At 40.9% G+C, this 26,359-nt stretch overlaps 1 protein-coding gene and 1 long non-coding RNA gene across 4 annotated transcripts in view; one reads left to right on the top strand and one right to left on the bottom strand.

Annotated features, from left to right (window-relative positions):
* The first annotated feature begins 8,416 nt into the window (after nucleotides 1–8,416).
* Nucleotides 8,417–24,860, top strand: ZFAND5 (zinc finger AN1-type containing 5). 3 transcript variants are annotated; one of them, XM_027882007.1, is made up of 6 exons: nucleotides 8,417–8,783; nucleotides 11,770–11,927; nucleotides 12,338–12,449; nucleotides 12,880–12,977; nucleotides 22,868–22,993; nucleotides 23,213–24,860. In XM_027882007.1, exons 1-6 carry the CDS (start codon nucleotides 8,431–8,433, stop codon nucleotides 23,359–23,361), a joined length of 996 nt encoding a protein of 331 aa, XP_027737808.1. In that variant the 5' UTR covers nucleotides 8,417–8,430; the 3' UTR covers nucleotides 23,362–24,860. The 3 variants fall into 3 exon arrangements, with proteins under 3 accessions (XP_027737808.1, XP_027737817.1, XP_027737826.1); XM_027882016.1 differs by lacking the exon at nucleotides 8,417–8,783 and adding an exon at nucleotides 9,487–9,616; XM_027882025.1 differs by lacking the exon at nucleotides 8,417–8,783 and adding an exon at nucleotides 9,618–9,638.
* The window catches only part of LOC114056659, a 19,193-nt gene continuing 15,564 nt past the window's right edge, over nucleotides 22,731–26,359 (bottom strand). Inside the window, exon 3 of the long non-coding RNA XR_003571066.1 lies at nucleotides 22,731–22,742. This is a non-coding gene — a long non-coding RNA (uncharacterized LOC114056659). The remainder of the gene's footprint in view (nucleotides 22,743–26,359) is intronic.

Genomic DNA, 26,359 nt, shown 5'->3' with positions numbered 1-26,359 from the left:
TGGACACAAGAAAAGGCAGCAGCATGAGGACAAGCCAATTCTTTTTCTGCTTTTTTTTCTAGAATACACACTAGCACTGCTACAAAAAAGCTGCAAGCTGGAAAGGAAATAAACGCATTCACATTCATCTGCTCATCAAGGAGTCAAGCCACTACAGTTGGTAGGGACCCACAAGGAATATTGAGTCCAACTCCTGGCACTGCACAGGACCATTCCCAAGATTCACATCTATGTGCCTGAAAGCGTTGTCCAAACGCTTCCTGAGCTCTTTCAGGCTCAGTGCTGTGACCACTTCCCTTGGGATCCTATTCCACCAGTTTTGTATTATCTGCAAACTTGCCCAGTATCCTTTCCAGTCCTGCGTCCAAGTAATTTATGACGATGCTGAAGAACTCAGAGCCTGAAATGGAGCCCAGCAGAACCCCACTAGTGATAGGTCAACACTCTGATGTTATCTCATTCACCATTACCCTCTGTGCTTGACCCAGGAGCCAATTGCTCACCCACCACATGATGTGTTTATCCAGCTGTGCTGGACATTTCGTCCAGAAGGATCCTGTGAGAGACAGTACTGAGAGCTTTACTAAAATCCAGAAGGATTACATCCACCTGTTTCCCTTGATCAACTATGTGTGTTACCTTGTCATAAAAGGAAATCAATTTTGATAAGCAGGAGTCTTCTCTCATGAAACCATGTTGGCTGTGACCAGTGACTGCATTGTCTTTTGTATGTTTTTCAATACCTCCCAGAATAATCTTCTCCATAACTTTACCAGGCACTGAAGTGAGACTGACAGGCCTGTAGTTTCCAGGTTCCTCCTTCTTGGTCTACTCAAAAATAGGAACAATGTTCACCAGCTTCCAGTCAGCTGGGACCTCTCCAGATTCCCATGGCCGCTCAAATATCACCAAAAGAAATTTTGTGATGACATCAGCCAGGTCTTTGAGGATTCTGGAATGAATCCCATCAGGCCCCATAGATTTGTAGGGATCCAGCTGAAACAGCAGACGCCACACAGTTTCAGAGTTGACTGGGAGTTGATCATTCTTGCAGTCATGGTACTCCAGCTCAGGGCACTGGACCCTCTCAGTGTGTTATCCGTGTATGAAGAAAGAGGTAAAGAAAGCATTAAAAACCTGTGCCTTGTCCTTGTCCCTGTTTGGCAGGTGATCATTCTCATCCTGTAATAGTGATGATATTTCTATACTGCCTATTGCCATTAATATATTTGAAAAAACTCTTTTTATTGTCCCCCATATTTCTGGCCAGCAGCAACTCCAGCTGAACTTTGGCCACACCAATTTTCTCCCTACAGTGGTAAGGAGCATCTCTGTATTCTTCCTGTGTCAACTGACCTTGCTTCCACTGGCCATAAACCTACCTTTTTTTGCCTTGTCTCCAAGAGAAGATCCTTACTCAGCCAAGTCGGCCTTCTGCCTCACCTGTTTGACTTCTGACATTTAGGCGGTGGATTCTCTGCCTCTAGAGGTATTTAAGAAGAGACTGGATATGGCACTTAGTGCCATAGTCTAGTAACTGTGGTGGTAGTGGATCAAGGGTTGGACTTGATGATCTCAGAGGTTCTTTCCAACCTATCTAATTCTATGATTCTATGATTTGCCTGCTCCTGTGCCCTTAGGAGAAGATGTTGAAAAACTGACCAGCACCAATGGACCTCAGCACCAGGAAAAAATTTTTTCAGGGGACCTTCCTTACTAATTCTCTGGGCACCCTGAAGTCTGCTCTCCTCATGGCCAGAGCTGAGGTTTTGCTGGCACCTTTCCTCCTGCCAACAGAGATTTTAAACTCAATCACTTCATGGTCACTGTGGCCAAGACGGCCACCAGTCTCCACCTCTCTCACAAGATCCCCTCTGTTGACAAGCAGCAGATCAAGGAGGGCATCTTTCTGAGTCAGCTCCCTTAGGACCTGTTCCATAATGTTGTCATCCAGATTTTTTAGGAGTCTTCAGGTGAGGGTTGTACCAGTTGTGTGCTCCCAGTTAATTTCTGGCAAGTTGAAGTCCCCTATGAGCACAAGGGCAGTTGACTTGCAAGTGTCCCTTAGTTCCTCAAAGAATAATTTGTCAGCATTACAGTCCTGGCTGGAAGGTCTGTAACAGACTCCCATGATATATGCGCATTATTTGTTTGGCCTTTGATTCTTACTCAGCTGTGCCGCTGCCAACTGTGAGCTCCCTTCTACCCCTTCTATAACATATAGTGCCATCTCTCCACTCCTTCTGCCCTGCCTAACCCCTCCTGAAGAACCTGTAACTGTCCAACAGGGCACTCCAGTCATAGGACTCATCCCACCAGGTTTCACATATGCCATTGATGTCAAATCTCCACGACTGGGCCAAGGCTTTGAGCTTCTCTTATTTTATCCTCAATGTTTTGTGCATTGGTGTAGAAATGTTTCAGGTGTGGTACATTGTAGACAACAACCAGTGAAGCAGATTGAGGGGTCCCATAAGTGGTGTTTTTTTTCAAGTTTAGGCACACTATCCCATTGCTCATCACTGGCAATCCTGTTTTTGCCCCTTTCCTCCATTCACCATAGTTTAAAGCTCTACCAACAAGCCCTGCTGTCTCCTGTGCTAGAGCTCTTTTTCCCCTCTGAAAAAGGTGCATCCCGTCAGGTGCCAGTTGTCCAGGTGTTGAGTAGAAACAAACTTATTCAGTGGCAGAGTAACTAAACTGTCCAATGTTTGCCTATCACCTCAGTAAAAAAAAAACGATCTGAAGCCAAGAGACATTCATATCAGTAAATTTGCTTCTCAGTAGGAGTGCTGTGAACACTGATGGAGTCTCCTATGGATTAAACGAAAATTGCAGGACACCAGAGTTCCCGTGGTCTTTCTTTTTTTTTCTTCCAGTGTGATCACAAGGGCTTTTGTCCCAGTCTATTAGGTAAACGTGTTCAACTAAAGTTGGGTACATAAATCCATATTCAGGCATTGACCTGATTTCTATAAATGTTTAATGTAATTCCCATATTGATCCCAGTACAGAAGGTCCTCCTCAGCCCAGGAGAGAAACGCATCTTATCCCAAGCTGCTGGGGCTTTATAAAAGAAGTAGCAAATGTAATGAGATCATCAGCAGAAAAAAGGTTATGCATTTTATGTATTGATACTATAGATCAAAGTTGCAATAACTGGATTTTTTTATTATTTCAGATTAAAATGCAGTGAAGCATGCAGCACTACCCAAAATGGCAAGACAGTCTGGCAAGTGAACTTGAATAGACAGTTCTCCCTGCTGCCATCTGCACTCACTTCTGTATCACCATTACCTTATATTCTGAGCAAACACCACCTTTGTTTTTTTATAAGTGAATTCTCTTCATTTCTTTATTTATAGGAAGACTATCAAAGGGAAAATCGGAAGCTAGAAACTGGTGGCATCCTGGGTCAGGAACACACAGACAAAGAAATCACCGAGTGCTGAGAAATGAAAAGACAGCTAACATGAAGTTTTCTCTGGGTTTGTGGTGCCTTTGGAGTGCAACGAAGTGAATGCTTTTCAGAATTCCTAATTTTGCATATTCTTTATGTTCCAAACAGCATTCTCAGCAGTGACTGTGTATTTTTTCCAAATATATCTTACTTCTGGAAATAAAACTTGAATGTCAAACCATCATCTTAATGAAAATTACCTGCAATTGTTTACATTTACAAAATCTTTAAAACAGACCATTATGGAGAATTTAAATATTTGCCTAAACAAGCACATGGACACTTCTGAAAGGGTCTGATGCAAATGAGAGAAAGTTCTTCATTACAGTTTTTATATTCACAAGTTAAGTAAACATCATCTGAGAATGCCACAGCAAAAATACTTAGCTGGCATGCAAAGAATTCCTTTGCAGAAGCCCAAACCAGTCACTACATGAAACCAGCTGTTGCGGAAATTAGACTAATACGCATCTTGGTTTTCTTGAGTGACTCTTAAAAGTCACTTAAGTGAAGATTTTCAAAAGAAAATTTAGGAACTTTGGCTAGATGGATTTCTAGATGACATACTCTGGATACCTTGGAAAGACACATTAGGCTCATGTTTAAGGTGTGGCTTACTTTGCCAAAGCATCTTCTTTAAAGACTGTCTCAGTCTGGCTATGCACCAGACTGCTAGCTTGTCTGGGGAAGCATTGTTTTAACCTCTGTGTGAGTCAGAGCAGAAATACTAGGGGATACAACAGAGACATTTTTGCTCTATGGAATGCTTGCAAATCTAGTGCTATGTACAAATTTGGTCTTAACAGTTGATGAGACTGTATTAATGAGTACCTGTGGTTACAGAGAAGTGCCTATTAAGTCATCTTAAACTGCAATAGGTGCTATGATGCCATTTCACATATATGCATACACTACAGCACACTGAAGTACAGTAACTTCGTCTTCCACATGCCACTGAACACTTCAAAAATCCAGAATAATACGCAGGATCTCAGAACCATGTTAGCATTTTAGTTAAAAGGGGTGCATGGATGCTTTCCTTTTCACCAAGCAACTTGTGCTTTTTGAAGGTGATATGCTTTACACAATATAGACCAAATTTTCAGTTGGCCCTTATTGTCTCAGAAAAACATTTTAACAAAAAAGCCCCTAGATTTGCAGAAAGAAATTATCTGTCTGCCAATTATCCAGTTTTGCAGGCACGCAGGTATTTGTGGACACCATCTGAGAACTAAGCCAAAGTTCAAACAAGCTGCTTTTAAGTTTCCAGCACTGAAGCAGTCTCTCCTCAGTGCAAAGATGCAAAAAAGAGAAAGTGTGTATCAGAATGAAAAATCTGCCCTCATTATGTTATCTCGCTCAAAACATGTATTGTTTCTATGTATGTCCATCTAAAGCACCTGAAATTTTCCTGTTTATTTATGTAGTTTATTTTGAAAGCACAGAAACATTGCTTGTAAAATATTTATTTTCCTTGGAAGTTAAACTGTATTTAATAGTCTGTCTTGAATAATGATTACTATCTTCTTTAATCACAAATTGGGTGGATTGTTATGTACCCATATGCAGCTGCGAAATCCAAGTAAAACTATGAAAAACATAATACACAACTTAAGTGATATTATAAAATAATTCAATAATGTAAATAACTTTTAGAACCAGGGGCCATCAATTGCTTTTCTCCAAAGAGGCATCTGTCAGTGAAAAGTTAGCATAATTCCCATTCCTCAGTTATGGTCTGTTGGAAATGTAAACAGGAAGCAAATTTTCAAAGACCAATAACTGAGTACTGTCTCATATTAGCTCTAGTCTTGTAGCAGTATTATTCCTGTTACTGGGGAACATTTTTGTCCTGATAAGCAAGTTTCAGTTAGCCTTTAAAATCACAGCCTTTTAAAAGCTCCATATTTGCCATAAAATAATTGTGGCTTTTATATATCCAATGCCCTGGAAACCTGTTCATCGCAATGCTGCTAGTATTGCATGAGTCTCCATACGGCAGCAGACGCAAAGCTTTTTCCTTTCTATGTCATTGATCCAGTCTTAGCTCCAAGGCATAAGAATTCCTGGGGCTCTTCTGTGTGAAGGATCCAAGCAGCTTAAAAACATAAGTTTCTTTTATGGTTCCACCAATTCACAACCAGAATTTTCATTCCCTAAGGAAATTTTATAAGTTGCTTTTTACCCTACACTCTGATACTCACAGGCTCTCCACTGAACACCACATGAAAGTGCTGGAGTATAGGGAAGGGAGATTACACACTGTTTTCTGAGGAAATTGATGAATTATTCCTGAGCTCTTTCCAGCACCCAGACAAAACAAAAATACTATTGTCCTGAAAACTTCTGTGAGGAGAGTTAAGTTGTTTGTGGGGTTCCTTTTCTTCCTTAGACTGAATGAGGACATTCATGGACCATTACCAATGTGTCCTGTGAAATATTTACATCTCTGTGGTAAGCAAATGATAAGCCACATATCTAAACTAGCTCAAAAGAATCCCATTCTGAAAAGATAGAAAGATGACCTGCTCCAAATGAAGCTGTAGGAATCTCTTCATGTCACACAGAAATCTAAGTGATTGTTGTGCCCTGACAAATTTATCTTTTGTATCATATTCATCCCAGTATTGGCTAGAAAGGACTAGTTTACATTTACAGCAGCCATAAACAATGGTATTAAGAAAGGCACACTGTTCACATGTAGAGCTGGGTAGGCTAGCAGTGTCTGTACAGCTACACAGGAAAAAGAATGTGGCCACCATCAAGGTCATTATGTGAACTGGGACATTACTCACCTGTATTAAACAAACAGATGCTGCAGATTCAGCTGCTTTCATGCTGCAGCTTCTGTGACTACCTCACCCCTCTGATCTCTTTATCTATCAACACTACAGCCACAACATTCATCTGCAAATACTAGTCTCTTGTGTGAAAAATTAAAACACAATTGATTCTCCAGGAGTGAGAACAGGTCATGTTTCAGGCTTTCTATATCAGGATATGTGGTCATATCATACCACAAGTACAGCTTGGTCTTTGCCTAGGAGATATAAAAAAATACAGAAAAATCCAACAAGGTAAATTAAGGCAATGTTTTGATTGTCAGATATACAAAATAAAATTGGGCAGAAAGTCCTTGTAGTCTAAGTGACTGTATCTGACTCCTATTTAACTGTAGCAAAAAAAGGAAATATAGAAAATAAAGATTATCGAGAGAAGTGGATATACACCACCAATACTGCAATTTTCTCAGGAAAATAATTGAGAGGAAGATACATGGCTGAATAAAGCAAATAATCAATCCTTCTATTGCATAAACACCCCATCACCCCCCCAAAAAACCAAAACAAAAATACACACACAAAACCAAAACCAAACCAACCAAACAAAAACCCGACCCCAAACAAACAAAACCCCAACCACAACTGACATAATTTAGATTGGTGGTCTCCAAACTTTTTGGATCATGCATGCCTATCAAATCACTGTTGAGCAAACACACCTAGTATACATAATTTCTTATCAGTTACATACATACATTACTAAAGTTCTCATATTTTCTTCCTGCACCCCATTGGATCTTTTCATGCATACTGATTTAGATGATCTGAGTAACTTAAAATAATGCAGGGCTTTGGGTGAAAGAAATACCTGGGCTTCTTCCTTGCAGTGTTGCAGAAAACAGCTGGATGCAGAAATATGTAGGTCCTATGGTCAGATATAGTTTGTTAGTCATCTAGGGTGAAAGCTTACAATTATGTACCATAAGGCAGTCACTAATTTTATAGATGAAGAATCTGTGGGAAAGATGGGCACTTATCCCTCAATTGGACTGCTCACCATCTATGTCTAAAACCAGTGTATCATTAGCAAAACATTTCAGGGATGCTACACTTAAAGTCTCTCAGGGAGACAGATGCCCTTCATTAGAAGGTGAGGTTGCTCTTTCAGAGGAGTGCCCAAAACCCTGCTCCACACCCTGTCACCATCAGATTCCCAAACCAGGTATTGCCTGCTTCCCTGACCTGCCAAGGTCCAGGTGCCCATAGTCTTGAACAATTCACAACATATAACCAGGAACAACTGCTGTAAGACAGTGGCACTGCTATGGTTCTGCTCTACGACGAGGGTATTCACCTGAGACTTCTTCAAAAGCATCAGCCTCTAACCACTCACCAGCTTCTTCAGAAGCACAACTCGCTTGCGATGCCACTTGGCAAGCAACAGGAGGTCCAAAATCTTCTGAAGCTGTGGTTTCGAAGATGCAAATACCTTTTGCTCTCTAGGTAAAATACTAAGTTTATCCTGGGAGTGTTCTATCTTTATAGGTCCCTGGTATTCCAAACGTTCCAAGTTAAAAGAGGTGTCCACGGCAGTTTCTGTGAACCTCACAGTATTTTTGAAAATACTGGCCTCTTAGAAGATAAGATACTCTTCAAAACAGGAGGCATAATTAGCTTTTTAGCATTGGATCAAGTAAAATGTGTGGCTACTTATTCTTTTTTAATATGTGAAGGTCAGAGCAGGGAGAGGACAGCGTGATCAGACAGCTGGCCCTGAAATTCAAAATCGGGAATTTAAATTAAAAATTCTCTTCTGTTTCGGGGCAATACCTCTGTATTTTTGCTTTCGATCTCGTAAAACACTTAGATCTTGAAAGGTAAATTTAGGTCAAATAAAAAAAAAAAAAAAGAAAAAAAACCCTAGAAAATTACATTTTAAGGGTCACCTGTGTTCTCTAAGATTTTAGGTACCGCAGCGAGCCGCCGCCGAGGCCCCACAACCCCGGGATGCCGGCGGGGACTGGGCGCTCCCTCACGGACATCCCATCCCTTCCCGCCCCCACCGGGCCGCCCTGCTCGTCCCCGCGCCCTCGCGCTCCCGTGACGCGCGTGGGGCCCGTCGGGCGCGCGGTCAGCGCGCGGCGCCAGAGCGGCAACGGGCGGAGCGGGCAGGCGGCAGCACCACGCATGTACCGGCGGGCGGGCAGCGGGAGGAGCCGCGGCCGCCGGGCGGGCTGCGCTCCTCCCTCCTCCTCCTCTTCTTTCTCCTCCTCCTCCTCCTCCTCCTCCCCATCTTCTTCTTCCCCCTCCCCGTCTCCCCACCTCCAGCGCTTTCCCGCCGCCCGCCTTCAGCGCACGGCGGGTCCCGCCTCGCGCCGCTGCCGACACGGCCGCCGCTGCCGCTGCGGGAACAAAGGAGCGACGCGGCGGCGGCGCGGCCGCCAGCTCGGCGCCCCCCGTGTTCCCGACAGCCGCCTGGAGCCGTCCGCGGCGCCTTCTCCGGCACCCGCCGCGGGGTTCGTGGCCCCCGCCGGGAACAGGTAGGTGAGGGGCGGTGGGCTGGACTCGGCTCCCTGGGGCCTTCTTGGCGTCGGGGTGTGCCCGGGCCTCCCCGCGGGCGGCCCCCCCCGGCCGCCTCGTCCCGCCCGGCCCACGGCGCGGGGCAGCGCAGGCGGGAGAGTCTGCCTGGCGGTGGCTGGAGCCTGGCCGCGGCGGGGCCACCGTGACTCAGGGGTTGCGGGAGCGGCCTGGCCGGGCACTCCCGCCCACCGCCACCGCTCTTGAGCGCGGCACCTCCCCGGTCTTTTGTGTCCCGGTGCCAGGGGAGGCCAGGGGGGTGGGGGAGCGCAGTTAAGGCCTGAGGCGCTATGAGCTCTTGGCAGGGCCCCCCCCTTTGTCTGAATCAGCCACCAGATTACACCCGCCTGGGGAGCGCTTCTCCCGTACCGATCCTGGGCTCTGCTTCGCCCGAGCGCGGCCCTGACAGGCGAGCGCCTCACGCAATCCCTGTGTCACCCTTCTTTTGTTTTGTTTCTGTGTTTCTCGTGTTTAATCGTGGCCCCTCTTCGGGAGAGAGATGCTGAGGCAAATGGTTATTTAGGTCAGCGGGCCCATGACTGACGCAGTGCCGGAGTTTTATGGCTGTTTTCAGCGCCCGTTTCTGTCGTTACTCCGCAGTCTGGGGTCGCCCGGCGGGACGAGGCCGGCCCGGTCACGGCCTCGAGGGGCCGCTGAGAAGCGCTGCCGGGGTCGGTAACGGGATTTACCCGCCCCCTTCCCGCGTTGAGGCGGTAACGGCGGGGGAGCGCGGCCGGGGCTGCCGGCGGGATAATAGTGTCGGGAGACCGTGGGCCTGAGCCGGAGCATGCCTGAGGTGAAGACCTGGTGCTGCGCTGGTGGTGTTGTAATGAGACCTTTCTTAGTGATCTTCTTACTGCCCCTTGAAGAGGAGCGTTTGGGTATAACCACCCCCGCGTCTATGGAGCAGGGGCTGCTCCGGGCCTCAGTCACGCCCAGCCGCGACCACAGCGCCGACGGCGAGAAGGGCCGCAGGAGTCAGCAGGCTGGTGATGCCGCATTTTCTGGGCTGCCTTGTAAGCACCCGCTCTCCACTGTAAGGGTAGGGCGGTCGGATTTCGCTGGCGCCTCCTCCCGCCAGATCCGGCGGCCTGCGGGAGCTATAAATAGGGACTGACTTCAGCGGGCGGCGGGGGCGGCCAGGCCCCCAGGCCCGTGACTTTCCGCCTGATGGGCGGAAGCGCAGTCCCGCTCGCCATGTGATGGAGCGGGCAGCGGGCACTCGTCTGCCGCCCGAGCGCCCGGGGCAGCGCCGTGCTGGCGGGGTCGGCCGAGGTGAGTGCGCGGCTGGTGGTGGGCGCCTTTGGAGTGAACCCGGGTGACACCCGAAGCGCATCCCGGAACCTTGAAAAGCTCGATTTGTTCAGCGTTGGGTAGCAACGACTTGACCTTTTCATTAGGGGCACGCATTTCAAGTGGTGGAAGAATTTGCAGACAAAAAGAGCCTCGGAGCCTCTAGATTGTAGTGGGATAATAGCAGCGTTAGCATCTAAAGCAAGATTTATTAAGTGGTCAAATCTGTTGGGACACACTGAATTGAAAGTGAAGCACATAGGTTGAGGTCGGTGTTGTCAGTGTTTGGTGGCACTTCGATCTTACCGACTTAGTAATAAAAGGACTGGAATAGTCTTTATTTGTATTATACAGATATAGGTCTTACAATATAGATGTAGATTGTTTTTAGATTTCTCTAGGTGGATCTTATTTTTTTCTGGCTCACTTGCCTGGTGTGGATGGCTGCAAAACTGTATCAGAGTAAGCGTGAAGTTGTTTTGTAGCCTGAAAAGACACTATTTATACCTGGAAGGTATTATAAAGCCGTAAATAGTACGGCTATTTATACCTGGAATATTGGGCCGTGTGACCACCAGCAAGCAAGCAGATGAATTTTGCTTGTTTGTTTTTTTCTGGTTTTGGTTTACTTTGATGCCAGGAGTTTAGTTTAGCTAGACAAAGGCAGCTGTCACTTGCAATTTTCATACTATTGGGACATCAGTTTTCTACTTGCAGTGTGAGATCTCTTAATTAAAAGAGGGGTTTTTTGTACACTGTAGCAAATTCACCTTTGACGTTTTTGACTTCTGTTAAGTGCTATTGGTCAAATATCTTACTTTGACATTCCTGAACAGGAAAACCAATCTAAATTTTACACTAAAAGTCTTTGGGTGCCATATGCACGGCTTCTACAAAATTTATATTTTAGTGCAGTATTCTTACATGTCCTCAAATTGTAGCAGATTGTGTGATTACTGTGTTCCAGTTTTATTGCCCTTGGGAATCCAGGATTTGATTGCTGTGCAGTTTTCTACTAACCTTGCTTTGCAGAGGTTAACAGATGATGGAGGTGAAAGTTTTTAGTCATGGCAGAGAGTTGCCTCTGGTAGGCTCAGAAGTCTTGCTATAACTTTATGACGACACGGGTATTTTTTTTCTTTTGTAAATATATAAGCTGTTAAACAGGTTGAAGTTGGTAATTTTATTTCTCTTGGAAGAGTATTGTGAGAGCAAGAACTGCTAATAGTGGAATTAGCCTCAAAATGATGTGAGATCGGCACTGAAAAAGCTAGGAGTTAGAAAAAGTAAGCTATGTAGTTTGCCAGAACTGTTTTATGGGTATAAACTTGGTCTTGCTTATTCTCTGTTAGTGCTCAGAGGTTAGTGATTAAGGAGTTTTTTTTGGCTATCAAATTAAATTAACTTGTACATGCAGCTCAGTGCCCAATAGGTATATTATTTCTCAGTACTTTTTCTTCTCTTAACAGTTCATAATGATGTTGCTTAGCAATACAGTTGTAGTCTTGAATGGTATGTTAACATTCATATAACCCTCTTTAAGAATGCTGATATCACTTGGGGGGCAGGTGAGCAGACATACTTTTGATTCTGTAACCCTGTAATTGATTTTGGTGACATGCCAGCTCCTAATGCAGTTCTTGATTTTATTTACAGCATCGAGATGACTCAGGAGACAAACCAGACCCCAGGGCCTATGCTGTGTACTACGGGATGTGGATTTTATGGAAATCCTAGGACAAATGGGATGTGTTCTGTTTGCTACAAAGAACATCTTCAGCGACAGCAGAATAGTGGTAGAATCAGCCCAATGGGTAAGGGCGTGTGGTGTTGATTTTTTTTTCTTTCAAAGTGAAATTATAGAGGATTACAAGGAATCCTATAAGTTTTTTAGAAGAACTTTTGAAAGCTATGTACTAAAACAATTAATATCCAAGAGAAAACTACTTTAAATCGCAGTAGAGATAAAAATGTATTTCTGTGTAATGTATTCTGGTTTGTTTGGCATTCAGTCAGAACTTGATTTCCCAGTTAGCCTCTTCTGTTAATGTGTTCTTATGCAATATGTATTTTGTTTGTTAACAGTTTACCATGTCTTAAAGTAAAAATTAATATGCAGTAGCAGTGAAGATTTTATGGAGACAGTTCATAGCTATATGGTGGACTATTTGATTAATATGTTGGCTACAGTTTGTTTGTAACATGTCAAATTCTTGTTATATAGGAACAAGCAGTGGTTCAAACAGTCCTACCTCAGACTCTGCATCTGTACAGAGATCAGACACTAGCTTAAACAACTGTGAAGGTGCTGCTGGCAGCACATCTGACAAAACAAGGTAAAATTAAGGTATTACTGTGAGGTTTGAATGAGCTGAGTGTGCAGCAAGTTGAAGGCTTGCAGCAATCCTGCGTTATCGTAGTGTCTGCAGAGGAAAAAGGACCTGTGACCTGACAGGGCTTTAAGATAATCTGTGTAAATGAAAATTTATTCAAATATTTGGTGTTGTACTGCTTCAGTTAAAAGAATGTTTTTTGTTTATCTGCTGAAATAATTTGGTGAAGTAATAACAGGCTTGCCTGTTTTCTTCTATGGAAACTGAAACAGAGTAAAAAAAAATCTGTTTTGAAGATAATAGAAGCAAATGTCAGGAAAACAAATCAGTAGTAATTGAACCAATAGTTTATTAATATCCAGACTGGACAGTTTAAGCTTTTATTATGAATGTAAAACTAATGTAAATTATGTGTTTCACTGTACTTAAACAGAAACGTGCCTGTTGCCGCTTTGCCTGTAACACAGCAAATGACAGAAATGAGCATTTCAAGAGAGGAAGAATTAACACCCAAAACAGAGACTGAGCCAGGTATGTTCTCAGAATAACCCTAGGTAGTGACTTAACACAAGGTGGAGGGTTTGTTTATTTTCTGAGTAGCTGTCTCCTGTTGCAGTGATGGTCTTGAGGAACTATGTTAAGGGTGCTTTTGAGTAGTCTCTCCTCAGAATCAAGAAAGAGGACTAGTTCCAGAACAGAGCTATAAGATACATGTTCAATATTAGTAAAGAAAAATTGACACCTCTGAGGGTGGTTTTGGATACCTAACCTTTGTTTTTAAAAGGGAGGCATTCTAAAACTGCATTTGGTCAAGGTGTTCAGTTTTGAAGTCAAACTGTTGAGATTCTGTGTGTTATCAAGCAGTACAAGTCCAGCTGACTCATAGCAGTCGAAATTGCTTTTTGGATTTGGATAACAGTGCTTAATAAATTCCATTCTACAGAGGAGTGAGGCTGTGGGGGAAGGGAATATGTGGCTTAAAAACATTAACAAAGCTGCTTAGGGTTCTTGAACTAATTAAGTAATCATTAGATGGAACCAAAGCATTGTTCCAGGAATGTAGGATAGTTGCCACTTTAATTGCTGTGTATTAATTGTCATTTAGCCATTTTATTCTCACACTGGATTGTTGTAGTTGTAGTAGTTAAACTTCAAAGTGTAAACTGTTTCTTGGAGGCAGGGGTAGCCTATTAAATGACAACTAGTGATTAAATTCATATCAGGACATTCAAATGGGCATCTTAACACACTTGTTTTGTACTTAAATATATCCACACTTTATTTAATTTAGCAGTTCTGACACAGTTTTAAAGATTAAAAGCTGATGTTTAATAGGAAGTCTGTTGACTCACCTGAAGATAAAATCTATTTTTTCAGCTAGGAAGTCGGTAACATGAAAATTGCAGCAGATGCTACTCAGCACTGGATCAAAGTGATTTTTTTGTATTTATATCTTTGCCAACAAAGACTGCTCTGACACTTCATATTTAATTGCTCAGTACTTGTATGGAGGATTTTACTATTTGCATAAGTCATGCTAAGTCAGGGTTCTGTGACATGAACAGTACAGTTACACAATATATTGGGGTTTTCATTATGTATGGACTGAGGGGGCATTTTTGCAATTATTAAATTCCTGTAACTTATGCTGCCTGAAGAGGCTTTCATTATGTAACTGAAAAATAATTAAGACTTGGCTACAGTATTCATTAACCCATTGTGCCTTGTTATGAAATCCCACCTGAATGTGGTAAGGAGGAAATAGGAATACATAAAATAGTAGTAGTGATGAAGTCATACGTGACTTTAAGTCTTAGGACTGCTGTCATTTTGGCAGTTGTAAAGGAAATCCTTTGTTATTGTTGATATATTACCTGTTTTTCAGATACTATGAGTAAGCTGTATGACAGATAGTGTCACATAGCACATTATTGATTAAAATGGGGGAGAAACCCAAAGCAGCTCAAGATACTTATGTATTATAATATGTAATCTCACAGGTTGAAACCAGTAAAAGCTATCACAAGCTTGTGTAGAGATCACTGGAAAAACTACCAAAGAACTTAAATGTCTCTGGAAAAAACTTAAAGAATAAAACTATCTTCCTGAGAACATCCCTGTAAATTCATGAGGCAGTGTTCTAATGCCCAGTTTCCTTTTTAAGTATTATGATTTGGCACACATCCTAGACAGCATAAGGCAGTGTCCTTATACTATTCTTAGGGTTTGTTCGGCATCTTAAATAAACAGTGTTGGCTATATTCAATGGTACATTGACCTGTGTCTTGCAGGCAAAAGAAGCTGGCCTAGACATTTTATACAAAAGTCCTATTGTGTCTGGACTGGGCAGATTTTTTTATCTTCCTTTTTCCAGTAGCATCTATTATGTGTTGGTGTCTCCTCTCAAGGGCAAACTGAAACGATGGTAAATAATTCACATCACCTCATAACAACAAAGCTAATACTTCCTATGAGTTGTAATTCTCTGAGATAATGCTGCAGTCATGGAGTAGTTAATGTATCACAGGCTGGCTGTAAGTAGAGTCTGACCCTAGCAGCAATTTTATTACCAGGTAGTAACAGATCAGTCTTCAGCCATGTGAAGTCACATCCTCTTCTCCTAGATTTTCATTAGCAAATGAAATTTGTATGTTTCCCTTACAAGCCAGAAACCTAAAAATAGAGTTACATCTGGTCAACTAATTTTTTTAGCAGTCTGTAGCATAAAATTTTACTTGTTTGCTTTTGGAATTGAAACAACTTAGTATAGACGGTGGAGAAGTTGAGAAAAAATTAAACAATGAAGCTTAACATTACTTTGTGGGTTTTTTTGGGGGGGGGGTTAAGTTTTTTTTCTTCTTTGTGCAGGTTGAGATTACAATCTGGATTCATTGGTAACAAGGTTCTGAGACAGTTAGTTGTATCTTAGCATTTGAAGAAAGGCATGATGGTTAACTTAGTTGGTCACTTGGTTGTAATTCTCATATCTAAGGTGCTGTGTGTTCATGTAACTAACTTCTTAATTCAACTTGCTTTGTTGCAATGTCATAACTTAACAGTGACATGTGTTCAGTGCAGTTGTGTCTGAATTTCTCATGTCAAAGAAACTTTATGTCCAAACTCAAAATCATAAATAGATGCTATTTACAACACAGATTTCACAGGATTCTGATAAGCTTTTACACTTTGTAAGGATTGAATTTTAACAGTCTTGATCAAAGTCATACTGTGCTCAAAGTATTCTAGAAATATGATTTGCAGTTGGCTTTTTTGCCCTGCTGAGTTGTAGCAATTAAATGCAAAACATAGTGAACTCTATTCCATGGGTTATGCTGTCAGAGCAATATATGTACCAATTTGGTGAGGCATAATGGAGCCCTTTCTTAAGGAACTTGTTTTGCTTGTTTTAGCAGGTATTTAAATGGAAATAAATGTGTAAAAGAGAGTTATATTAATAGTAACCACTAAAAATAATGATTTTTAAAACAAGTAGGTTTAAAAAATTGTATTGTTTCAACTCACAGCATATTTTTAGCATTTTCTTGCACTTTGTCTCTCATTATCTTGCTAAATGAACAGCCTCTAGTCAGATCTGTCAATGTTTCCAGACACAGTATCAGCATGTGTATCAGAGGCTCAAGAATCTGGTGCTTTCTGTGGTTGTTTTTTGTTATTATTATTTCAGGAGGTTTTGGTTGGTTTTTTTCTTTTAAGGCAATAATAGCTCTGTTTTAGGGAGTAGTGTGATTAGCTATTGTTTGTAAACCCACAGCTGCAAAGTAATACTGCTTACAAAAAAAGTAAACCAGAAAACGAACTGATAATGATGTTGTGCAAATTACATATTTTAAAAATACCCAAACACTGTTAACTTCCATCCATGCTGTAATTTGCCCTTCCATTTCCTGAATTCAGCAGTAGCAGTGTTAGAAGGCAGTGGGCAGGGGTTGGTTGGCACATATCTTTTGACTTCCTACCAAGCCATTATGATTAAGAGCTATTTTAGAGCTGTCCTTTATTCGGGTTGTAGGTAGAGCCAGTGTGTTATGTCTGTGATCTGTACAGTGTGTTGCAGGTATTACTGTGAGTAAGATAAAAGTAAGGTAGCTTATGAGGTACTATAGGCTCAAGATTTACATGACATACCTTAGATTTTGTAATTGTTTCATTTTCACACATGGCTGTAGTAGTTGAGCTGTGTTGCTATCTGTAGACAGTTCTGTTGTGACAGTTGGTAGTATTGTCTGATATGATAACTTGGTCTTGTGTTGAAAATGATTAGCTTTCCTTCATTTCCCATTTCTGCTGTAGCTTTGGTAGATGTCCCAACTGAAAAATTTCTGAAATGGAGTCTCTTGTAAGCCCTAAAGCTGTCCACATTTTGAAATGAGGCTGAGGACCCAACTGCTGGTCCTGTGCTTGTTGGTAATAGAATGCTATTATTATTTTAATAATGATATCCCACAGACACCAAGTCTTCATGATGACCATATTAAACCATATGACTGTCTGATACTGAAACTGGGGAATCTTCACATTGTATTACTGTGACAGTAATAATATTAAATACATGTGTTAGAGCTGGTCATGTGGCAAATGACTTTCATGCTGCTGAACATTTCTGTTCTCATTCTTTGGCATGAAAGTGAGCCTGACGGAAGTTTATTCTGCAGCCTTTCATCACAGGACCTGAGCTGGCATAGCAATTGTAGTTCCTGAATGTAGAAAGGTATTTGGACTCAGAAGCTTGCTAAGGCATAAGTACTGTCCATCTTTTAGACTAAAATTTTATGTACAAATACATTGTTGTTGTTGCGGATTAACACCGGCTGGCAGCTAAGTACCACGCAGCCCCTTGCTCAGTCCCCACTACAGAGCGGGGAGGACAATTATGGGAAAAAAATTAAATCCTGTGCGTTAAGATAAAACCAGTTTAATAATTAAAACAAAGTAAAATAAGTAACGTCCAATTATAATAACAAAAATAATTATTTTAACGAAAAGAGGAGATAGAGGAATAAAACCCAGAAACTCCACAAGTGATGCACACTACAGATGGTCACCACCTGCTGACTGATGCCCAGCCCATTCCCCGGCAGTGATTGGCAGCTCCCAGCCAAATGCCTCCTGGGAAGGATTTTCTGTGGTGTGGAATATCCCTTTGGCTAGTTTGTTTAGATCAGCTGTTCCAGCAGTACTCCCTCACGGCTTTTTGTGCACCTGCTTTCTGGTAGAGTGTGCAAAACCAAAAAGTTTGTGATTTAAAATAAGCATTATTTAACAACAATTTAAACATTGTTATGTTATCAGCATTATTCTCATACTGAATTCAAAGTGCACTGTACCAGCTGCTGAAAAGAAAGTTAACTCTATCCCAGTAGAAACCAAGACAATATCTCAAGTTCAGCTTTCAGCTCCAAAACTGCAGAAGTGCATCTAATGTCTTTCAGATGACTTCTCACTTCACCTGTTCTCTTTCTTGTTTTATTTAGTTCATTTCTTCAGCTGTGGAGTTGGCCTTGTCCCCAAGTCACGGTGCTTAAATAATAATAAATGCTCAAATCCATTTTTTTTCCTATGCTTTCTGGAGTTTGTGCCACCAGTATGCTTGCAGTTTAAGCTGTTGGGATCTTGTTTTGGTGAATTTTTCTTTTGTCTGAGAAGCTCCTAAAAACATAGTGCTGCTACTTTCTTGGTAGCTCTTTCTGATCTATTCTGGTATCGGAAGGGTTAGAATATAATACTGTTTTGTCTTCATCGTTTTTTGTTCAGCTGAAACATTGGATTAATTCTTTACGAGTCTGAAATCTCAGTGGGAAAATACCTGTAATTGGCATCCTTTTTTGAAGCAACCGTATTGTTTTATGTAAGGAAAACTACTGGCAGCTTTGAACATCCTTTCCTTAGAGTGGTTTTTAGTTTTAGTGGCATTCCCACAAAATTACCGTAGCTTAATAATTTAGGGTCTGAGAAGAGCTGTGTTCTCCAGTTTGTAGTACCTTTCTGCATGTAGATTGAGTGACTGTTAGGCTAACTGTGTGGCTAAGTTCTCCCGTCAGTGGCCTTGCTGCTCCTCTTGTAAAGATGCATCCTACTTTCAGACTACATGTGAAGGAAAGTTTCCCAAATTCTTGACCAAGTGGATTTTTATCAGGCACCTCTCCCAATACTAGGATTATGTTAGTCTTTATCATCAATCTGCTAGGATAATAGTCTTCCTTGGGGTAGTATATTTATAGTGCCTACAGATAATAATTTAAGACCAAAATACTAGTTAATAAAACCTCCCTAGTTCTGAAAATCTGTTGCTCCCAAGTTTTTTGCATTGTAATAGGAGAACTGATCTGATAAAATTCAGTTGAAGTAAACCTTATGAGGTCTTGAGCCAGAGCCTGGGAAGGCAAATAAATGACCAAGGTGATGGAGAGGGGTACACAGAACCATGGAATGGGTTGAGTTGAAAGGGGTGGTGTAAAGATTATCTAGTTCCAACCCCCCAGTTCCTGTGCCTCATAACTCAGACTTGAAAATTTCTACCCAACATCTAATCTAATTCTCTCCTCTTGTATTTGAAAAACATTTCTCCTTGTCCTGTCACTGTCTGCCCATGTATTTATCCCTCTGTTTTATAAGCCCTCTAAAGACTGGAAGGCTTCAATGAGGTCTTCCCAGAGCCTTCTCTTCATGCTGAACAAGCCCAACTCTCAGCCTGTCTTCATTGGAGAGGTGCTTCAGTCCTTGATCATTTTTGTGGCCCTCCTCTGAACTTGCTCCAACAGATTCACATCTTTCCTGTGCTGAGGACCCCAGAGCTGGATGCAGCACTCCAGGTGGGGTCTAATGAGAGCAGACTACTACATGGACAGAATCCCCTCCCTCGACCTGCTGGCCACTCCTGTTATGATGCAGACCAGGATGCAGTTTAACCTTCTGGGCTGCCAGCACATGTGCAGCTTTTCATCCACAAGAACCTGCAAGTCCTTCTCTGCAGGACTTCTGTCAGTGAGACACACTCTGTCTGTGATTGGCACAATCCAGGTGCCAATCCTTGCACTTGGACTTGTTGAACTTCATGAGGTTCTCGTGGGCTCAGTTCTCAAGGTTATCCAGGTCTCCCTGAATGGCATCCTGTCCTTCTGTTGTGTCAACTGCACTGCTCAGCTCTATGTCATCTTCAGATGTGCCAAAGGAGCACTTGGTCCCACTGTCTGTATCATTGGCACTGGTCCCAAGACAGAGCCCTGAGGGACACCATTCATCACTAGCCTCTGCCTGACACAGAGGCATTGACCACACTGCTTTTGCCTCATCCATTCAGTCAATCCCTTATCCACCACACAGTCTATCCTTCAAATCCCCGTTTGTCAAGTTTGGAGATAAGTGCATGTGTGCCAACAGAAGCTCTGGTAAAGTGAAAGAAACTGTTTTTGCCGTGAGGAGTTTGCTTCATCTGAACACAGTTACTGAGGAAGCAGGTCTACAGGTACCAGTAACCACTTTTTTCCAGCTTTCAGTATTTTGCAGCTACCCCTTCCATGGTGGTGATACAGAAATCATTTAGAGCAATTTGATTAACACTGTGATTTCTGGCATGAAATTAGTTTAATGTATTGAGGACTGGAATTGTACCTCACCAGTTGGATTTGGCATCTATGTTAAAGAAACCTTTTGTGAAAAGCAATTGTAACAACAGTGGTTTAGTTTAAATGAGCTCCTGATGTCATGGCAAAACAACTACAGTTTTCAGTATTTTTCATCTAAGCTACAGATTGATATAAAAGGAGTTCCGTTCTGAGCTTCAAGTAAGGGTAGGGTAGGCAGCTTTGCTTCTGTCCTGGCCATTACTCAAAAGCACATTTATGAAGATTTTACACTATAATCATCAGAGTTAAATCTGCATGTGTAAATGAACAGGAGAATCTTTTATTTATGGAGAGTAATAACTAGAAATTTTAATTTCGACTTTTGGGGCGATGTCCCCTCTTGTCTTGGGACCTTGTAGTGGCCATTACTGCATGTTGTGTATTGCGTTTCCTTCTTGAAAGATGTTTGAGTTCTGGGGGAAGGATTCTGTTCAGCAGCCTGTGCCACTGCAGTTTTATAATCGCTCTCATCACTTTACAATTTGTAGTCTGCCAGTTATCACAGTTTGCTGATGCAAAGAAGAAAGTATACCTGTAGTAGTTGGTAACGTTTTCCCCTAGATGGATTTGTTCTCAGTGTCTTTGCTTTGTGGTAGAATGAAAAAGCTACCAGTATGTAGCTTTGACTTGGTAATTCCTAGGAAGTAGTTGTTTTCGTTTTTGCTTCCTTGTTGGCATGTTGGAGAGTGTTCCTGTTCTCATTTTTATCTTAGCATATGTTGAGTGACTTTGTCACTGTTTATTTGACCCTTCTGCATTTTCTTTTGCATATGATTGAAATAGCATGCATACTCCCAGGCCTGAAATTTTTAAGTTGATTTGGATGCAAATGAGGCTTCCCCCTAGCTAACTACACACTCAATTGCAAAGTGTATGAGTGTTTCTGGTTCTTCCTTTTTATCTGTCATGGCTTACAATTAGCATTTCATTTTTAAACAAACTAGCAATAGCAAATCTAAAAGGATTTGACCATGCTTTTTGGAAGGTGTTTAGTCTTTTTATCATTAGGCTGATGGCTGTTAGCCAAGGTACGTAGTATCCAACAGGTACACTCTCTGATATTGCTGGTTGTTAACCCGGTTTTTGGTCACAGGCTGTCCAGTAGATAAACTGATGCTGAATGCTGCTTTTCTTGGGATTTAAATACAAGTTCAGGGGATCATATTTGTTCATCTAGAAAATGCTAATGAAGACAAAAAAGTTGTTTTCTCTGGGGGAAGAACTCAGCAGAAGTAACAATAAGAGTAATGACTGTAGTACAAGTACTGTGATATTTTTCTTATCGTTTGTACTTGGCATAATAGCAGGAACACTGAACTTCCCAAATTCTTTATAAAAAAGATCCATGTGGTGTGACAAAAAATCAAGGCTGGAAATAGCCTTGGTTGTTCATCAGGACCGTTGCTATAAAGTCTAAGTAAAGTGTGAGAAAATGTTAGCCACCACTTGTTCTACTGCATGAAATTTTTAGTGATGAGCACTGAAGGTTCCTGTTTACTTCTAAGAGCTTGTCACTTTTAAATCTTGTTCTGATTATGAAGTTGTCTTGTCTGGGACCTTTCTTATTGTACAGTGAATTGTGAAACTTTCCTTCTATTAGCAATAATAGTGAGCTGATTTTCAGAATACCTGTGAATGGTAATGCAAACACACTGCTGAAAAAAAAAGTACTGATCCAAAAGAATCTCAACTAACAAACCATATTTGTCTGTATAAAGTTAATTACAAATAAGTCCTTAAGGCTTATGTGGTCCATTTATTCTGGAATGCATTTTGTAGTTTATTCTGTTCCAAAACAGTAGATGTTATCAAATAGCTGGGAGTGGTTAGCAAACTTGTACCAGGAGCAGGTATTAAAGTTGTGTACAAATGCACCTTTCTCAGCTTTCCTTGGTTCCAGTTTGGATACAAAGAGGATATCAATAAAAAAAAAAATCTGGGAAAAAATTACTTTTTTAAATGGAATAAATTCAAAGAAGGATACATTATCATTCTTCAGAGAACTTCAGTAAAGTTTGACTCAAGTTTGTTTAAAGATGTTCATAAAAGATGAAATGGAGAAATTACTCACTTTGACTATACCTGCTTTAACAATAAAACTCAAAAAAGAAAAAAATACAGATACTCAGTCAAATCTGCACTTTGTTATTTAAATGAGGGCTCTTTTGAAATGTGTGGTTTGTAGCTGTGTTCTGGATCTGTCACAGAATTAGTGGCTTGCTAGCTGCTGTCTTGATGAACTGTTTTTAGATACATGACTTCACAAGAGTAGTGGCAGAGTAACACTATTGTGGTAGTAACATACTACTGAATTTCATTTGTTTCTAAAATATGGTTCCATTAGTTATATTTTCTACAATATTTTCTCTATGTTTTCTTTGTTCAGCAACTTTAACTGTGACAATATTGTTACTGTTTTGTATTAAATGCTACTTGATCAGATGATTTATTTAAATATTAAATGTGTACATGGAATTTCTGGAAGGAATTTTCAGGCCTGTATAGGTGTAATGAGTAAGTGCTATGTATTTTCTAGCTGTTGGAAGTGTTGGGGAAAATCTGGTTGTCTTGAGTAGAGCCAGAAGGGGTGAATAAAATACCCTAAAGATCTCTGTTTCTGATTCATATTTTTGTAGACTGCTCTGTGTAAGTACTTTAGACAACAAATATCAGGGTCTTGGTGGATGAATTAAATCTTTAATATGTGTATGCTATTGAATGACTAGAGAAGTCAAGAAAAGCAAATTTAATCTTGATTTCCTTTGCTTGCTTTAATAGTTGTTACTCAACCAAGCCCGTCAGTTTCCCAGCCAGGTACTTCAGAGAGTGAAGAGAGAGCTGCTGAACTGCCGAAACCAAAGAAGAACAGATGTTTCATGTGCAGGAAGAAGGTTGGCCTTACAGGTATGAGAACACTGTCAGTTTTGGACAAATCTGGGTGATTAAACTTGGTAAATTATGTGTTCTATTAAATTTATTTGCAGCTATTCATTTTTCTTGCTCCGTATGTCAATGTAGATAAACATACCCCCCCCCCCCGTGGTAACTATGCTCTCAGTTGACAACTTTAACCTAATTAAAAATGAATCTTCCTAGTGATGTTGCTTCTTTTTCTGTGTACAGGATTTGACTGCCGATGTGGAAACTTATTTTGTGGACTTCACCGTTATTCTGACAAGCATAACTGCCCATATGACTACAAAGCAGAAGCTGCAGCAAAAATCAGAAAAGAAAATCCAGTTGTCGTGGCTGAAAAAATTCAGAGAATATAAATTAACCTGCTTGTGAAAAGACTGACTGACTTTTTGTGGGGCTTTTTTTTTCAATACTTCCTAAAAAATATGAAAGAGCAGGTGCATGACCATTTTCCTTTGTTCTACAAAATTTTACTTCTAGTCCTGTCTGACTAAATGATATTTCAAAATGTTTGGGTGTTTGTTACAGGCGGATTTGGATAGATACAGCCCTTGAAAATATACATGCCCTTCCCAGAATATAGTTGGATCAGAAAGCTGCACAGGAATACATATGCACAGAGGACAGACTCTAGTTCACGTGTGCCAAACAGATGTGTGCTGTCTGCATGTGTGCGGCAAATCTGCCTTTTGAGATGTGCTTGAGGTATTTAATGTTTGGCTAATGTTACTGGCCTGTTTTGGAGAAGGATACATCGAAACGGTGGCAGTCTACTTCTATAATTTAGAAATCTCATTCTACTTTTAGTTTCCACACTCCATTTTAGTTTTCCAGCAGAAAGTGAGCTGTATAGAGGGTTCCACCATCCCAGAAAGATGAGCGTTGGTGCCATATTTAAGTCACTTAACAATTGCACTGAGAAAAATGGAAAAAATCAGATACATAGAAGAAGAAAATTGTTTTGGAAAAGATTACATTGACTTTGAAATCTTGAAAAGATGTTCCCAGATGAAATGTACTGTTAGGAGCTTATGAACTGTCCTGCAACAGAGTTGTCTGCTTTTCCTTGCATAGCTAAAAATGTGTAGCACAGTATTGTAAGATTGGTTTACAAAATAAGGTTACATATGTTTCTAGACATACCACAGCAGCTCTATCAAGCAACACGGGTCTAAATAAGTTGCTGAAGTATTAGGGCAGTTTATTATTCATATACTACTTCTGTTCTGTGTGTTCTGAGTTCAAAAGAATATTAGGAGTTAATTTCTCTAGTTTTAAATGTAACAGTTGCACCATTCTGCATGGAAAACCATACCCCACGTGGCTGCTGTAGTGATAGCTGGAACCACTCTTGGAGGGCTGCTTTATCATTTTTAATTGTACTTGGGTATAGGACTGTAGTGTTCTTGGGTGTATTGCATGGGCTGCATTATCTATGGCATTGTACAATAACAACTCTAGAAAAGGCAGTATTCTTCACTGATGCTTGTCTGGTAATATATATCACTTCTGTGTTATAATGGAAGGGGGTTTTGTGATGTATGAAACTTGTGTTTTTTATATAAACAAATAACAGTTTAGACTAGTGTTGTGGTAATGCCTGTTCCCATCTGTAAATAGTTACGTACGTACACAGGGCGCTACTCCTGACCTTATGATTTTTGTTGCCAGTGTTCAGTCTTAGTTTTTACTTCACTATTAAAAGTGTCAGGTTTTTGCTTCTAACTTTGTTCTTCTGAGTTATTAGATATGCAAACATGTACAGATAGTTCTTATTTATGTATTGCACATAAGCTACCCAGCATCTATGCTATATTGTATTATGTAAATAATAAAAATAATGTACAGAAGGAAATACTTCCTTTTGTGATAGTTCATTGGTTTTAATTATTGCTGTAATGAGGATATGACCTTGTAGAGGTTGAAGTGCAGAGTTGATACTAAGTTCATACAGATGCTGTCTTTATGCTTTAGCCTACGTCTTTATTTCTTATTCGGATGTACTAACTTCTTTTGAGACAACTTCCATGAGCAACTGGAGTACAGGTAACTACTTGATGGCCTGACAAAAATGCCAGCAAACAACAGTGTGCTTAAAAGGAGCAAAGACAGTATTAGTAACGACCTTCAAACTTACTTCCAGTGGATCTTTTATGATAGAACCAGTACACTGACTACACCGTTCTGTCCACATCTCACCAGCAGACCTGGGCAGAGTTACTGTCGGTGTCAGCAGCCAAATACAAACGATAAATATGCCCAATTTATCCTTCCCAGTGGGAAGGAAAAGGACACAGTACACACCATGTGTTGCCATGGAGGAAGACATCTTCACTGCTGGATAATGCACAAAAATTGCTTGTATCAGAAATGGATAATGTGTATGCCACCAGTCAGCTGATAGTCAACATGAGTTAATACTCCAGCCACTGTGTATGCGTCTAAAAGGGAACACAGGCATGCTCTGGGACTTCATTTTCCTGGATGAATTTTAGGATTTCATCATGGAACTGCTTTAAAGCACTAAAATTATTTTTCTACCTTTTGTATTAAAGCAATATCAGCAACTCCACTACAGCATAGAATGTTTTTCTCTTTTTTGTCCTTTTTTATTCTTCCCTTCTGAACCTGAGAATGCCCTGTAACTGGATATTTGTGGAGACCTGTCTGGTTTTGATACTGTCTTGAGAGTGGTTTAGGACAGGTAATAGTACTGATACTGTTAGGTAATGATTATGATGGTCTCAATCTCATGGTCTTCTTTTTTTTCTGTACTTGTGAAAAATCTGTACAAATCTGTACTTGTGAAAACTTGTTTAAATATTTTATCTTGGTACATCTGTACAGGAAAGTATGGAATGAAAAATCCCTCTTTTTCTTCTAAAATTGTGAACTGTATAATTTAATTTACGTTTAAGAGGGCTGTGAGCCTGTCCTCAAAAACTCAAAGCTCCCTGGAGCTTTCTTTTGACAGCCTATACAGAGTGTGTAATCACTCAGGATTTCTAATTCTATTGATGCTCACAGAACAAAGGAGGGGAAGATGGTTTAAAAAGAGCAGGTATTGGCAAAGTGTGTGGATTGGGGTGGGGCTAATGTTTAAACTTATGTGTTACATCTTCCAAGAAAAACATAATCATGTATGGTTGATCCTCATTTGACATTGGCTGTTAGACTGAGATCTTCTTAACTCATACATAAACACACTGTTCTGGCAACAATCTTCCTCTGTTCTAAACAACTTAACCAGATGATCGGGACTTGTTTACGTAAAAACAGATGAGTAAGTGAAAACGTGATGAAAAATTTATAATGTTCAACCTGAAATACTTGCCTAATTTTAAGTGTTAGGGC

Source organism: Empidonax traillii, unplaced genomic scaffold, assembly GCF_003031625.1.
Source record: "Empidonax traillii isolate 1590-97213 ecotype Southwest subspecies unplaced genomic scaffold, ASM303162v1 scaffold7:size3022706, whole genome shotgun sequence".
In the NCBI taxonomy this organism is placed as follows: domain Eukaryota; kingdom Metazoa; phylum Chordata; class Aves; order Passeriformes; family Tyrannidae; genus Empidonax; species Empidonax traillii.
The sequence above is the reverse complement of the archived record's forward strand: the minus strand, read 5'-3'. Positions and strand labels throughout refer to the sequence as shown.